Source organism: Cajanus cajan, chromosome 1 (genome assembly GCF_000230855.2).
Source record: "Cajanus cajan strain Asha chromosome 1, NIPB_CcT2T_4, whole genome shotgun sequence".
NCBI lineage: Eukaryota > Viridiplantae > Streptophyta > Magnoliopsida > Fabales > Fabaceae > Cajanus > Cajanus cajan.
In genome coordinates, this window is record NC_138517.1 from 83942906 (window position 1) to 83959415 (window position 16510).

The 16510-nt window shown below is 34.1% G+C and overlaps 3 protein-coding genes across 3 annotated transcripts; 2 read left to right on the forward strand and 1 right to left on the reverse strand.

The window, feature by feature from the left end:
• The first annotated feature begins 750 nt into the window (after positions 1-750).
• Positions 751-7905, forward strand: LOC109803942 (kinase family with ARM repeat domain-containing protein). Its single transcript, XM_020365644.3, has 10 exons — positions 751-1008; positions 1119-1208; positions 1427-1479; positions 1770-1845; positions 2122-2183; positions 2277-2355; positions 2463-2522; positions 2652-4316; positions 4558-5424; positions 6568-7905. Exons 1-10 carry the CDS (start codon positions 961-963, stop codon positions 7684-7686), a joined length of 4119 nt encoding a protein of 1372 aa, XP_020221233.1. The 5' UTR covers positions 751-960; the 3' UTR covers positions 7687-7905.
• A 662-nt stretch (positions 7906-8567) lies between these two features.
• On the forward strand, positions 8568-9423 carry AGP25 (arabinogalactan protein 25). The gene has a single exon (XM_020366221.3). It carries the CDS (start codon positions 8866-8868, stop codon positions 9298-9300), a length of 435 nt encoding a protein of 144 aa, XP_020221810.1. The 5' UTR covers positions 8568-8865; the 3' UTR covers positions 9301-9423.
• A 3420-nt stretch (positions 9424-12843) lies between these two features.
• Positions 12844-14949, reverse strand: LOC109803682 (acyl carrier protein 1, chloroplastic). Its single transcript, XM_020365366.3, has 4 exons — positions 14767-14949; positions 14072-14185; positions 13655-13777; positions 12844-13221 (listed from the first exon to the last, which is right to left on the reverse strand). Exons 1-4 carry the CDS (start codon positions 14821-14823, stop codon positions 13096-13098), a joined length of 420 nt encoding a protein of 139 aa, XP_020220955.2. The 5' UTR covers positions 14824-14949; the 3' UTR covers positions 12844-13095.
• Between the last annotated feature and the right edge of the window lie 1561 nt (positions 14950-16510).

Below are 16510 nucleotides of genomic sequence, written 5' to 3' on the forward strand. Positions count from 1 at the left end.
AGCATTTGAAAAAAAGAAATCATCAATGGATGAATTTTTTTTAGTTTAAATGAATTGAATGAATTAAATTTTTATATGAGTTTTTAATTTGATTTAATTAGATTAATAAATTATTTTTATCCGATTTATTATGATTTATCTAAAAAATTATTCAATTCATCCATTTATTATTCTTACGTAATTCAAATTTATGATCTTATCATTATGTTTATTATTCTAATTCTCATCTTCATGTTAATCTTAGTTATTAATATTATATTTATGTATATTTTTATTTATAAAATTATAATATAAAAAAATATTTAAATATAAATTTTTTGTGTATAGTATTCAAACTTCTCTTGACTCAACCGGGTGGTTATATTATATTTATGAGTTAATTACCTATTCACTATCAGTGTAAATTTTTTTTACACTAGTAACCAATTATATCTTTTAATTGTACTATGTCACTTTTAAAAGTAAATATATTTACAGTGACATGACACAATTAAAAAATATAATTGGTTATCAGTGTAAAAAAAACTTTACACTGACAATGTATAAGTGATTAACTCTATATTTATATGTAAAATTGAAAGAATATGAAATTAAAACTAATTTTACAAATTAAAACTAATTTTACAAATTAAAATTAATTTTACAAATTAAAATTAATTTTACAAACGATCTTCCAAAGTGGAAACACTTTAACAAATGACAACTTTACTAGATAGTGAACGTTACTCGAGTCAAAAGTATATTCCCTTCCCAATTTCAAAATTGCGCTCGTTGTGTCCTTAGTCTCTGTTTGGATGCACAAATAGAACTATCCCATAATTTTGATTTTTGAAATACCCCGCCCGTTCGCACGGTCTCACTCTCTCTCTCTCTCTCTTCGTTCAATCGTATCCAACAAGTTCATTTCTCTCTCATGTTCCTCCGCAACATTTGAAATCTGCGAAGAAAAACCCTATCGAGATGAACCAATACCACATCTACGAAGCCATCGGTCGCGGCAAACACTCCGTAACGCAACCTCTCTCTTCCTTCTTCCGCTCCCCCTTTCGTTTTTAAGCTCTAATCAGCGTCTTAACGCGCGATCGTTTTTTTCTCTCTCTCTTTTTGTGTATGCGCAGACCGTTTACAAAGGCAGGAAGAAGAAGACTATCGAGTATTTCGCCATCAAAAGCGTCGATAAATTACAGAAGACTAAGGTCCTTGAAGAGGTAAGTAATTCATTTTCGGAAAACTAATTCAGGTTTTGTTACTTTTGTGATACAGTTCATTTAATATGCTATGACTTTGTTTTTCCTTTAATTAATTGTTAATTGTTGTTGTTTGCATCGGTGATGTGTTTTTCGCACATCTCTAGCAGATCCTCAGCTGTATCGTGCGTGTTGATATGTACTGACACCGCGAATTAACCTCTTTAATCCTCTTGCAGGTCAGGATTCTTCACACATTGGATCATGTAAATGTGCTCAAGTTTCATGAATGGTAAGAGTTATCATTTCACAGACAGAAGCAATTAGGAAGAATTCAAAAATTAGGAAATCCTATTAAAAATGTTTGCTCCGAATTGAAATTTTGAAGACTATAAAAACGAGGATAGTCTTCCTTTTATCCTTTGAATTATGAATATTGAAGTGATTATTAATTGTTATATTATGTATGAATAAATAATATATTGTGTGAGACTTCCTTTTTTGGGAATCGTCTCGTCTAAATGTTTATTTCTTAATTCGGGTTAGTATTTTTCTAAAGTATGGTCCAATAATGCTGTGTAGGTATGAAACTTCTGCTCACCTATGGTTGGTTTTGGAGTACTGTGTTGGAGGGGATCTGCTTTCCATATTACAACAGGTACCGATTTCTTTGCTTGTAGTTTTTTTAGCGTTTTTTATTTATTGTAGCTTCGTTCGTTTGAAGTGGGAATCACACTTACTGTTACACATAGCTTTGTAAAAATCTCAAGTGATTGTGTTTAGGTTGTTTGCTTGTTCTGGATCCCCCATCTTACTGTAAACTATTAATTTCTAAATTATCCGTTGTAATCTGTGGACCCTGGTAATTTTTGTGCTATGTTATGCAATATTAAATTGGCTTTAGTATTGATTATGTGGATGAAATGAATTGCAGGATAGTCAACTTCCCGAAGACTCGGTTCATGATCTTGCTTATGATCTAGTCAAAGCTTTGCAGTAGGTTCACAAGTCTTAATTTTCTGTCTCTGTTTTTCCTACCGTTAGGTTGTATTATTCTTATATCCCCACTAAAACTGATACGTTGTACAGATTTTTACATTCAAATGGAATAATTTATTGTGACCTGAAACCATCAAATATCCTGTTAGATGAAAATGGATGTGCAAAGGTACCTTTTATTATGCTCCGTGTGCGTGTTTGTTGGTTGGTTCAGTCGCTTCAGATTTTTTAAATCTAATTTGAAATAAGTGTGAACTTTAAACATGATTGGTGCAGCTATGTGATTTTGGATTGGCTAGGAAATTGAAAGATATATCAAAAGCTCCTTCTCCCTTGGTATGCTTAACTAACTCTACCAGTTTCTGACATCTTTATGATTACACGGATCATTACTCAAATATTTGTCACTTTTCTCCATGAATTAAAATATCTGTTAATTTCTAATAAGTTTGTATACCTTTTTAGTTGTCATCGCGAGCAAAACGTGGAACGCCCTATTACATGGCTCCGGAGCTTTTTGAGGATGGTGGAGTCCATTCTTATGCTTCTGATTTCTGGGCCCTAGGCTGTGTACTATATGAATGTTATACTGGGAAGCCTCCCTTTGTGGCAAGAGAATTAACTCAGCTTGTAAAATCAATCATTTCTGATCCGACTCCACCTCTCCCTGGTAATCCAAGTCGACCTTTTGTGAATTTAATTAATTCCCTGTTGGTAAAAGATCCAGCTGAAAGAATACATTGGCCTGAGCTTTGTGGACATGCCTTTTGGAGAACCAAATTTACTCTGGTGCCTCTGCCTGCTCAACCTGCATTTGATGATATGATAGGGCTACATGCCAAACCATGCTTATCAGAACGTAATGGAGATAAAGCTTTGCATAACAGGACCCCTCCTAAATATCGTGAAAAAGATGTCAAAGGGGTGTTGAAGAAGGATGAAAATTCTGTTTTAGGATCCAGAGGCATTGAGACACCAACAAGGGCAACACCAAATGGCCACAGAACTCAGACAAAGGGTTCTGGCAGAACACTTGACGTAAAGCAGAAAGATCCTTCCAATATTAGCAAGGGTGTGAATCTTTTAAGACTGTCAAGGATAGCAAAATCAAATTTACAGAAAGAAAACGAGAAGGAAAACTATCGACGCCCCTTGCCTAATAACTCTGAGAATGATTCTGAAGTTAAAATTGAGAACACTGACATGGAACTTGATTTTAACGAGAATACTGAAGATGATGCGCATGAAGACTCTGATGGCGCTGAACAAACAACTCCTGTGCCCAGTGAGAAAATGGACAATCATTTCCTTAATCAGGGAAAAGTGGAGGAGATTGAAAATAATACACACCAGTTGGACACCCCATCTGTTGTTAACACTCCAGCCTCAGATGATCCCAGGTCATTTGATCATGAATCAGCTCCTGACTGTCCTGACATATCCGCTATTTCTCCCAGCGTGAGTCCTCAGGTAAAGAAACATAGAGGAGTTAAAGAAGACTCAGGATCTGGCCTTGAATCTGATTCTTCAAGGTTGTCTAACAACCTTTCCCAGGTTCTTTGGCATCCATCTGATCTCTCGGTCAGACCTGTAATGCCTAGCAGAAAAGTTGATAAAGTCTTAGAAGTCATTCCTTCTCTCCCTTTTGAGGCATTGCAAGCATCTGATTTTGTCAAGATGCCTAAAGAGCAATTGGAGGCAGTCCTCAACCGAATATTAGCCATTTTGAATGGAAATACCAGCATTGGAGAGAAACAGAATGTGATTAGGTACCTTGAGATGTTAAGCAGTAATGCTGACGCAGCTAATATCTTGACCAATGGGCCAATAATGCTCATGCTTGTAAAATTGCTGCGTCAATCCAAGGCATCTGCTTTGCGTGTTCAACTTGCTTCACTGATCGGTCTGTTGATTAGGCACTCTACTTTTGTTGATGATAGTTTGGCTAATTCTGGAATTTTAGGTGCGCTGACTGATGGTCTTAGAGATAGGCAGGAAAAGGTGAGGAGATTCTCCATGGCTGCTTTGGGTGAGTTACTATTTTATATATCCACTCAAAATGCGGATGGCAAGGATAACAGTCAACTTGAATCTCCATCAAAGGACAATAGGACTACGTATGGCTGGCAGGTTAGCTTCCGAGCTTGTTGCATATTATGTTTGTTGTCCACCTCCCTAGGTCATTTGAAGCTTGACATCCCTAATATTGGTATACAAGAATTGAAAATTTTCTAGACACGTTGCTTGCATTATGGTAATGTATTTGTAGTCATTAGTCAAATTTGTCCCCTCCTGTCAGCCCTTTAAACTTTGTTCGCCTGCTTTCTAAGTGCACATTTTTCATGTTTCAATTATTTCCAACTGGTTGCAGGTTCCAAATTCATTAATATCATTTGTGTCATCAATATTGAGAAAGGGTGAGGATGATATAACTCAATTGTATGCATTGAGAACAATTGAGAATATTTGCAGTCAAGGAGGGTTCTGGGTAGGGCGTTTGACCAGTCAAGATGTTATTAGTAATCTCTGCTATATCTATAGAGCGGCAGGGAAACAAGAGAGTATGAGGCTCACTGCAGGATCATGTTTGGTGCGCTTAGTCCGTTTTAATCCTCCTAGCATTCAGTCGGTTATAGAGAAACTCTCATTCAAGGATCTAGCTTCTGCTCTTGTCAAGGGCAGTCCACGAGAGCAACAAATCAGCTTAAATCTTCTTAACATGGCAATCCTTGGAAACACGTTCACAAATATTGGAAGATATCTTCTACCACTCGCTGAGGATAAAAATCTGATCCCAAGTCTTTTGGCTCTTGTCGAGCAAGGTACTGAAGTTTTAAGAGGAAAGGCACTAGTCCTTGTGGCTCTCCTGTGTAAACATGGCAGGAGGTGGCTTCCACACTTTTTTTGTAGCCAAAAGTTACTTTCTGTGGTAGACAGGCTGGGAAAAGAGAAGGATGCCTATGTGAGGCAATGTTTGGATGCATTTGTGCCTATTGTGGCATCCAGTATTCCTGGCTTACTGGATATAATAACAGGGGATGTCCAGCAAATGATGGGAGCAAGGCGCCACGGACACATCTCTGCCCTTGCCAGCAGATCTGCTTCAAAAACCAACATCCATTTGTTTCCCGTTGTCCTTCATCTTCTTGGAAGTTCAACATTTAAGCACAAAGTCGTGACACCACAAGTCTTACGGCAGTTAGCGAATCTAATCAAACTCGTGGAGACACCGTTTCAGGTATATGGCTCAGCCGTTGTATCTTCTGTCCTTCTAAGAGAAATGCTAGCACCTTTTCTATACTTTTTGTAACTAGTTTTCTTTTTATTATCGAGTGGATTTTACGCAACTAAATAAGTCCTAGGGGTTATTTCGTGCGTCTTACTTTTATTTAGTAAATTCTGCCTGAATGTCACTTAATAATAATTTTAAATGTGTTGAAAGAATATGTCTCTAGCATAGTGGATCTGCTAAATTTCTTTAGATATCAAGTGTGACAAGATATAGTCGCTAGATAGATACCAATGAATTTTTGAAAACATGAGATAGTTTTTTGATTAAGAACTTGGTTTACGGAAAATTAATGTCTAAGGATGTCCGCCAAGAATAAATAATTGATCATAAGGCAGTTTAAAAGTTTAAGGCCAATTGTTTGTTTTTTATAGATAAAAAATAATTTTAATAAAAATGTCCTAAAAAAATTATGAAAATTAGCATAGTATTTTTCTTTAAAAGTTAAAAAAAAAATGGCTTCCAGAAAATGTGCAATGAAAATTCTTATTAAAAAGCTGTTATTTATTACCATGAATCATTAAAAAATGGTGTCATCTTAGATTTTATTTTATATGATAAAGAGGTGTAATTCTTTTTTATCAGATCAGTCAATAAAAGTAAAGTGGTGTATTGAATCTCAACTTCATGCTCAGGGAGAATGATTATAATTTTTTTTTTCAGTAGAATGTTTATTTGCTCTAGTTGAGCAGGTGATAGTTGTAAATGAAGTTTTGTATCAGATTTATGAACTTAAAGAAGAAATTTGTGAAGAATTACTTGTTATTGAATCTTATTTGTTCACATTGAGTAATTAACAACATTAAATGGTAATTTTTCCCTTGATAGATAGTGTATGTTTGATTTAGCTTAATTTTAGGTTTTAACTTAATTATAATGAGCAATTGTATTTTATTCATGGCCTGCCTAGTTTTCACATATTGTTTGGCTACTTAATCTCTCTCCTTCGGTCCTTCATCAATTATTTCACTGATTACCGTTGATTGGATCATACAATTAGTTGCATGACAAATGGCACTTTCAGCAAAACCAGGTTCACTTTTAGGTAACAATTAGTATTTGATATCATTGTCTTCATTGATTGTATTTCAGGGAAGAGATGACTTCCAAATAACCCTTCTTCGAATTTTCGAGTCTCTCACAGAGGAATCTCCTGTGATTCTTGGCAATCCTGACATTTTCATACGTGAAATCCTCCCGAGTTTGACAGTTCTCTACAAGGGTAACAAGGATGGTGATGCCAGATTTTTGTGCCTTAAAATTCTTTTTGATGTGATGATTGTACTTTTGAGTGAACCAATTGAAGAAGAGCAAAGATTGAAGGATCTGAAATTCATATCAAATACCCGTTTTCTTCCTCTCTACCCGACCTTGATTGAAGATGAAGATCCTATTCCTATCTATGCACAGAAGCTTCTTGTCATGCTACTGGAGTTCAGTTTCATCACAATTCCGGACATTCTTCATCTGAAGACAATTTCACAATGCTTTGAGTTCTTGCTTGGTGATCTCTCAAATGCAAATGTGAATAATGTTAAGCTGTGTCTTGCTCTGGCTTCAGCTCCTGAGATGGAGTCCAAAATACTCTCTCATTTGAAAGTGGTTAGGAGGATTGGCAACTTTCTTGAGTTTGTATATGCAAAGGGTATGGACGATTTGCTGGAACCAACTCTTGGGCTGTGTAGGGCTTTTCTAGCACGTTCAGTCAGCTGTACCAAAGGCTTCAGCTACACAACAGAACCAACTCTCTTAGGTAAGTGTCCTCCCGAGTTGAGTGGTGGTGCTATTGATCCCCAACAATGCATAAAAGATATAGCAGACTTTGGAAGCAATGTTAGTATTTTGCTTGAGTTGAGTGCCTCCACAGAAACCACCATTGCTGATATGGCTTCTGAATGTGTCGTATTACTGCTCAAGGCAGCACCTAGAGAAGCCACCACTGGTATACTAACCAATCTCCCCAAGGTCACTGTGATCCTAGAGACCTGGAATAGAGGCATTCCTCACTTGATGGTGCAGCGAATGCTTCATGCTTTAGGTTATGCTTGCAAACAATACTTGCTGCATGCAATGATATTATCAATATCCATACCAGAGATTTCAAGAATTGAAGTCATAGTTTCTGAACTCAAAAGTTCAGGTGTACCAGCTTTAGCCAAAACAGCTGGGCTGGCAGCCATGGAATTGCAGCGGCTTCCTCGCTGCATTTGAATAATTGTAGGTTTCATTTTGTGCCCTGTTCCTCTCATTAGAATCTGTAACTTCTGTAGTTCACCGTTTACCCTTATTTCAGGTCTTATTAAATTCCAGATAAAGGTTGATCAATTTGGTGAATTCCACCCAGGCTTCACTGTATTTCTATGTAAAGTATGTGTACTTTATATCTTCGTGAACATTAAAATATAAGTCAACTAATTTTTTCATCTCCAAGGTTTTTCCTTAAATTGATTAAGCTAGAATTTTCGCTCCATTTTTTTAATATCTATGTAATAGAAAATTAACATGATTGAGATGGAAATTTCCCAAGCTTAGACTCCTTTCAATCAGTTAAACACATAAAGAAGCAACGTATATAGGGCACAATTATAAAACTGCGTAAAAAACACTAAAATGAAACTGCATGAATATGATTAAGATTCCTATTTGATTGGTACCTCATTACATTAACATCCAAAGACAGATTGTCAGCTATGTAAGAAGAATCATTTCAATAAGACAATAATACTGCTAAAGCAACAAAAATTTCCAGCCTAGCCTCCTTTATGCTAATAGGAATGTTCGTCACGAGACAACCTAGCGTTAAAAATTTGACTTGATGCGCCATGCAAAATAGTCGCATGAAGTCATGTCATACATCTCATTTCGTAGGAGTAAGAAATACGCAGTAAAATTTGCATCATCCTAGTTCTGTTTTTTCTTTGCCGGGTATTTTTAAATCACCCTTGAAAGACGAAGCACTATGATTATGCAATTTGTAAAGCAAGACTACAGTCAGTTTTCTTGTTTGCTATAATTAACAAATTAGCTTTAAGAATCAACAGAAAATAAAGAGCTGTAGGGCACCAAATATCACGGGGCGAAAAGGATTCTCTCTCACCAAACGCATCACATGGAAGCCTTTTCCAATCTTTGTCTCTTCCTCAAGGTTAAAAACTATGTTTCCTTGTCATCATCCAATACACTCTTGCCACGTGGTATCCCATCTGACCCACCTATAGTCTTAGATAGGAGTTGAGAGAGAAACGAGAACCTGCAGACCTTAAGGGCCTGACGATTTAAAGGCTCGCCATCATTATTTCCACTAATTGCTCACACATCTTCATCTCCCTCAGAAAAACCCTCAAACAATTATATCCATTTTCAGGCAGTGTAACTTGGATATTCTTCACGATGAGAATAGCATCATACATTGTTTATCTAAGACTCATGATCATCATGGCTTTCATGCCCTCATTTCTTCTTTCATCATATTTACAGCCTATTCCCAAAGTTCCCACACTCTCATCTTCACCAGCAACATTAACAGATCCTCCTCCATCTTCACTGTCCCCTTTCCAAGAGTTGTCCCCAGACATTGCTCCACTGTTGCCTTCCCCTGGTGGTGTGTTGCCAACTCCTGCTGGCTCTGACATTCCCACCATTCCCTCCAATCCAAGCCCTCCAAACCCAGATGACATGATCGCTCCTGGACCACTTTCTGCTTTTTCTCCATTTGGATCAATGCAGGCTTCCTCCAATGCTCCTAGAACTCTAGTTGGTAACCTAGCCACTACTGCTTTTGCAGGTTTAGCAGCATATTGGTCTTTGCAGTATATGAGAGTATGAGTGATTTGGGATATGGCAGATTCCGATTATTGTAGACTAGATTCTCTTTCTTGTATGTTAATTTTTCATTCTTACCTTGTAGCATATGATAATATAATAAACCCCCTGTTTCTTTCTTGATTAGCTTGAGAATAAGTTATAACTTTCCCAACAGTATCATTTTTCTTTTTCATAATTCTACTGTTGATTTACCAGGTGTAATTATTGAGGTTAGCCCTTTTTTGTTTGGTTTGTTTTCCCATTATGTTAAATGATCCTTTATCTTTCCAATCAGAGGCCTATGATTGAACCTTTTAGGAGCCTTTTTGCATTTCCAGCTTCACTTTGCGTATAGCTGTAACGCTCGTTCAGATCAAAATGTAAGATTTATTTGATTCCGGCTGTCATGTTTGCATGTAATCAATTTAGGTGACGGTACATGTTTTGAGCAAGTGCCAATATGTTCCAAGTTGCAACTTGCAACTGAAGTGCACGTGACAAACACGTAATCAGCAGGAATCAGGCGTTTTCTTATTGTTTTTCCTCCAATTATCGATTACATGCTGCCAAATCAAGTGACAAATTTCAATAATATAGTGTTTAGGTAATCCTGTCTTGTCTGGTTTTGCTGTCTTATTCCTTGGATATCATATTTAGTGTACAATGTATTGTATGACCACCACTATTCACAGTAGATCAACTAACGTGACTTAACCAAGTGATATTAAATTTGAATTGTAGATATATACTGTGCGTTTGGGAAAGCTTTTTTCTCCCGAGTTTCAATTGTTTTTTATTGAAAAAAAAAAACTTTGTAAAATAAGTTTGTTGCTTGAGACAACGGTTTTTAATTTATAACCAGTTTTTTTTTATGAATATAAAACTTTGAAGCTTATGAATATTTTTTCAATTGCTTTTTTTTTTTCTCTTAAAGCTAATTTATTTAGAACATATTTAGATATAAATTCATAAAAGTTAATTTTTTTGTTGTTGTTTTTCAACAAATTCATCTAAACAAAAATATATTATGATTATAATCAACTATAACAACAATTGATTATACTTATAATTAATTATTAAAATAATTTAATTTTCACATCTTCCTAAACACGTATAAGATTTTACACGACTCCAACATAATTTTTTCGTGTCCTCTTAAACAATACACATGGTCTTTGAAAAAATGTCTTCATGTTCGTTCTACTCGATGCCCGAGATGTCCTCTGCTAGTGAATGTTGTTACACAAGACATGGACTCCCAAATTTATTAGTAGTGCGTAAAATATTTAGCGTTAGTCAATGTTTCGTTCTGAAATCCATATTGATACTCGAAGTTCTATTTGCATATTGAAGTCTAAAAGATCTATGGACTCTGCGCAAAAAATTGTAAAATATTGTATTTAAGAAAAAAAAAATTGTAATGTACAAATATATGTATTTGTAGGTAGTATCAATCATCAATCTTGTATAATTAATTTTTTTCCTTCTAAATTATGACCTTAAATCAAACAAAATATTAAAGAGATTTATAACATACACGCATCTTTCAATCAATCAGGCTAGAATTCCTTGATAACTATGACTTTAATTAAAAAAAATTCAAATAAAAATGGATGGAATAAAAAGGTAACATATACGTTAGAGTGACAAAATACTCCTGAATATGAATTATTACAATTTTTATTAAGAAAATAGTCAATAAATAGACAATGTAAACATTTTTTTTGTCATATTGTCAAATATGATAAATATTAATTTTATAATAATTACTTTAAAAATTATATCTATAATAATATTTCATCGTTTGAGAATATATATATATATATATATATATATATTATTTTTTATTTATTTATTTATTTATTTTTTGAGGACTTGATATTATAAATATGTAGTTGAAAACATATAAAATTATTTCTTATACGTTTAGGTAATGTTGAGATTAATTATTTTAGCTCGGAACCACCAGTTGAAGCATATCCTTTGCTTTTTGGGGCCTTAATACAGATACTAATTAGGCTAATGACAGTTTCCAATCGTATTATTATATGCAAGTGATTGTTGTGATGGGTGTAGCTCCATATAATCCACTGTGTAGCAATGTTATATTTCAGAATTTTACAAGTTATTGTATTTGATACTAAAAATAAAAATTAAGGTAATTATGTTTGTGTAAGTGATGATTCTTTGAGTTGAATATAAGTCCTATTTGCACTGCACGAGACAAGAGAGAGATAGAATAAAGATAATGATAAGGAGTGAATTTAGGAGAATAATACGTTCCAGTTAGAGTTGAATAATGAATATAAATGTGCCATACGAAGTTTGGACTCTGCGTTTTTTGTCTTCTCGATGAGCATTTTCATCTATCGGAGTTCAACCTGCTCGCAATTCCGAATGTCAAGAGAACTCTCACGGCTTTATAGCGAGTTTCAACTACTTTTGACTAATCTCTGTATGATTTAATCTACGACAAATAATTAACAACACTTGACTATGTCTCATGTAGAGAATGATGAAAATGTTCATAGATCATGTAATAATTTATCCAATGTTAAGCCCAGCAAGTTCTTCAGATTATGTTAATATTTCTAGTTTTGTGATATTGTTAGTTTTTTTTTTTATATTTGATAATGGATATTGTTAGTAGTTCATATTTGTTTAGGGAGTTCATTCCCATATATATATCGGTAATATAATCAAATGTTTTTGGTGTGTGCTTATTTTCTTTCTTTTTTTAAAAAAAATATTTATTATAAAGTATTTTTTATTTTATTTTAACAGGGATGGATTTAATTTGGAATCTATGAATCTTAGTTTTAAGAGAATTAGATCTTTGTTACACCAACTCCAAGCTAAGAAGTTAGAGATGTAAAGTAAAATTAAATAATAAGTACTCAAAAATAATAATAAATAACAAGTTCTAGCCCATGTCTAACTGATTGATTCTTTACTGCGCTTCATATCATTAACATTTGATTTCGATCCTTAACTTAGAAAAGGAACTTAGATTTAGACTGTGACAGACACTAACAAGGACTCCTTCCTTCTCTTTTTCCATCCTATTCAATAACAAGATGTTATTTAATATCTTCCCTTTCTCTGGTAAAATACCTATAATGCTTAATCTGCCATTCCTTGCACACTATTTAAGTAGTTGACATACAGTCACAGAGAGACAAGTTAAAGCTAGTTTACATCACTTTTTTTTTTTTTTTTGGGAAGAGGGCAGTGATAATATTGAATCTTAACAAAGTTGCACCTTAATTGTTCCAATAGTCTCAGTAGGATGCTAAGATGTACCAAGACTTGGTTCAAGAAAAGAGTAAATATTTACTTCTAGCCTATTCAGATTTTATACAATAAAAAAACTATTCAGAAACCACTAGTTAATGGTTAGTTTAATTTCTCAACAAAGACAAATTACAAGCACAAAAAGCTTTGCCCCACCTAATTATTTGATATGTAATCAGCCATCGAAAAGCCTGTAGCGATCGTTCACACATTTTTTGTTGCCATGCATATTTAAGTATTTTGAAGTAAAGAACACAAGAAGTGCCTAAATAATGGAAATACCTGACGGAAGTGATTTTATTCTTTTTGAGGACCAATATCATTCAATGGGAACAGAAAGGCTCGAGTTCTATAAAATTAAAACTATTATTATAGCAATCCATATGCAACCACAAAAGAACTAGCAGTTACTTGAAGAACAATCAAACTGTAATACCAAAGATAAAAACTAAAACATTTAAACTCCCTTCTACCAAAATAGCAGAAAACTCCAAAATGGACATGCATGTCCTCTTTACTAATTTAAGCCTTGCTTTCAAGGAGCTTATCAATCATATCAGCAGCTTCTTGAACGGTGGTGATGCTCTGGGCGCTTTCTTCTTCCACACTGATACCAAATTGCTCCTCAAGTCCCATCACAATCTCAACCTGCACAAATTGAAAAGGAAATATTCATTAATCAAGTAAAAGATCATCAAACATAAACTACAGATATTGTCTTCTGATCTCTCCGATACAAGAACGAAAGTTTAGCACGCCATGCCAATTGAGTCTAGAGTGGTGTAGAGTGTGGTGAGGTGAGGGAATATAACCATGATATACATTATAGACTAATGGAATTAAGCAACCGCAGAAAAAGAGAACTAAATTGCTTAAACAAACTGAGGCCTTCCATCACGGACAGGATAATAGTAAGGTGAGAAATAAATAGACAACTTCAAGCTTATAAGGAAAACAATTGTAGTCTATCATTGACGTTGAACAAATTGATCCAAGTATTTCCAGTTATATCAGCAGTATGAACTGTAGCCTAACTCTTTTCTTTTTAAGCCAGTAAATAAATAGATGAATACAAAAATACCGTGTCAAGAGAATCAGCTCCAAGTGCGGCAAATTTAGACTCTCCAGTAACAGTTGAACCCTCTGGCAGTGCCAACTGCTTCTTGACAATTTCACACACCTTCTTCACTGTCTCTGGTTTTGCCTGCATAACGTATGGTAACATTTGGTTATGGATATCCATAATTCCAAGCACATAATAAAAAAATTATGAGCATACGGCAACAGTGTTAATTAAACATGAAAAGATATTCTGCAAATTTCAATAGCAGAAGCCAAAGTTGAAAGGTAATTTTTCCACAATCCAAAACTTATTTAAGCATTTAGAATGTTAAACTAAAGATAGAGGCGACAGAGTAAATTTAAGCTACATGATCCCATGGCTGAGACAATGACTTTAGGCGATGGTAAAATATGGGTTTTTATCTGCAAATCTTACCGCACATCTGAATTGAAACCGACGTCCTCTAGATTGCAAAGCAATGGATGGGAAATTTCTCCCCCTAATTGAAAGGGAAACTGAACTTGGGTTGGAAAAACTAGCACGAGGTACCTATTTACGAATCCAACAAGAACTGAATGAGTGCAGGCAGTATATAAGAATATAATTTGAAGCACCACAAAATATTACACAAGAGCCGTTTAGTTTATACTTTTTAGTCATAAAGCAAAAAATAACAGAATCAATCCCAAATTCATCATGATGCTACCATACCATGTAAAACTAAAATCTCACAACTCACAAGCAATGAAATGCTAGTAATTTATTTCTAAGGGCGGATGCGGTTGTTGCAGGACAATTCGACTAAAAATTAAGAATATATATTCAAAACTAGGACAATCAAATAAAACAGATTTTCATATGAAATAAATTATATTCAAAAGCCAGTACCAAGAGCATTTAGCTGCTAAAAACCTAACATACTTGCATAAAAATAGATAATGAAAAAAAGGTAGGGTTTTAAAGGAAAATTAGAGTCGGAGCCCTTCAATTGGAAGATGAATGGTGAAGGAAGTCTCAAGGTGAATAGATTAGAATGTAATAATATATCTGGAAAAGGAAAAATAAAGGCATTGGGCATGCAAAGAAGATGAAAAGGAAACGGTAGAAAGAGAAGGGAGATTTGTATATACCAGAGATTGATTGGAAAGAGATGTGAGGGACATGGAAGATTGCGAAAGGGAAGCCATTGGAGATCTGGATCGAGGGACGGAGAGCACCAAGTGTTGAAACTTTAAATGATGGGAGTAAGGGACAATGTGTTATGGTATTTATAGGAAAACCATAAGTGCGATGTCAAGGTTCTGATTCCAAGGTTGGTTCAACTTCGCTTCGTTACTTTCGAGGATTGCCACGTGGAACCTCTTCTGTTTCTTTCCCTTCCTGCCTTTCAACTTCGATGCTTTCTCCTCTTTCATGTCCTTTCCCTCTATTTCCCTTTCTTTGCTTTGCTTTGCTTCACTCACCAAATATTAATTCATTATTCGTCAAATTACTTCTTCTTCTTTTTTTATTTTAAAAATTTACTTCTTCTTTTTAAATTAAATTTTGTTAACTTTTTTATAACATCATTTTCTTAAGTAATGTGAATTATTAAATTTATATGATAGTACTGTATTTGATTTTTTTTAGACAATGTATCATTTAATAATTTATTATATAATTATTAGTAATTTGATTGTTCATCTTTATCACATTTGGTCATAAGAAAATATTGATTGTCATCCAAACTCTTCATTTTTTTCATCCAAATCACTGAGTAACACATCACCACCTACCAAATCAAATATATCATGTTGATTTAATAAGTTCATGTCATTACACATAAATAGTGTTACAAAGAAACTAATGATAAAGGTTATATCAAATAGGTCTCCAAGCTAAAATATTATCGATTCTTAAACTCGAAAGAACATTTATGACAAGTAATGTTCATCTCTATTAAATAGTGTTCGGCCAAGTCAATGACTGATTTTTTTTCAAAAATCACAACAAAATTACGTTCGACAATTACACACTAAGAAAATGTTTCAAATGCACTTAAATAACCAAAATTTTAATAGTAAATTAACACTGAAAAAATATTTTATTCTCTAATTTTAAGTTTATTAACATGTCTAAATGCTTATAGCTTTCTCAACATCAACACCTCAACAAGTTAATAAATCATTCTTAAATGCCTTAAAGCATCATTAACATCACACCTCAACAACATTCATCTATATGCATTACCCCAAGGTAATGGATATAGATCTAACAACATTAATCATCTTATACATATAAAAACACCTCAACTATTCAACCATATAGTCATATATATATATCATCTCATATCAATATACATAGACCAATTATCACTTATCAACATATAATATGCAATAGATTCATCTAATATATCCATGTTTCTCATTTAATGATGCGAGCAATACATTCTTATAAGGCAATCTGCACCTAATGTTATCCAACCTACATCTGATGTCATTGAATCAATGAGCTCTCTACCTCGCTCATGCCTAGTGCCACACAACTCATGCACGACGTGGATGGGACAAATACCCCTAATCCTTCATGCCTAGCATAACAAAGTCCCACATTCGACCTCAAACTATATACATAAATGAGAATTTCTTCTCACATTTGGCGAAATTCTAATCCAATGAAGTTATTTCTCTTCACATTTAGCACTATTAATCATGTGTTCAATATAGGCAAGACAAAGATCCCTGATTGAAGCCAACACCTAGAAGGTGCTCCCAACATGATAATACACATTTTTTTTATAATATATAAAATTATTTAAAGAGAGTGAAATTAGTAATAATACACATATTTTATTCTTATAATATATAAAATTAAGTTGAAAATTAGATGTAAAAA

Coding starts and splice junctions, on each gene's coding strand:
- LOC109803942 (XM_020365644.3), top strand. CDS start 961: ATGAACCAATACCACATCTACGAAGCCATCGGTCGCGGCAAACACTCC. Junction 2,184..2,276: donor GATCTAGTCAAAGCTTTGCA/GTAGGTTCACAA, acceptor TACGTTGTACAG/ATTTTTACATTCAAATGGAA. Junction 5,425..6,567: donor TCGTGGAGACACCGTTTCAG/GTATATGGCTCA, acceptor ATTGTATTTCAG/GGAAGAGATGACTTCCAAAT.
- AGP25 (XM_020366221.3), top strand. CDS start 8,866: ATGAGAATAGCATCATACATTGTTTATCTAAGACTCATGATCATCATG.
- LOC109803682 (XM_020365366.3), bottom strand. CDS start 14,823: ATGGCTTCCCTTTCGCAATCTTCCATGTCCCTCACATCTCTTTCCAAT. Junction 13,778..14,071: donor GGTTTCAATTCAGATGTGCG/GTAAGATTTGCA, acceptor TACGTTATGCAG/GCAAAACCAGAGACAGTGAA. Junction 13,222..13,654: donor GAGCTGATTCTCTTGACACG/GTATTTTTGTAT, acceptor CAATTTGTGCAG/GTTGAGATTGTGATGGGACT.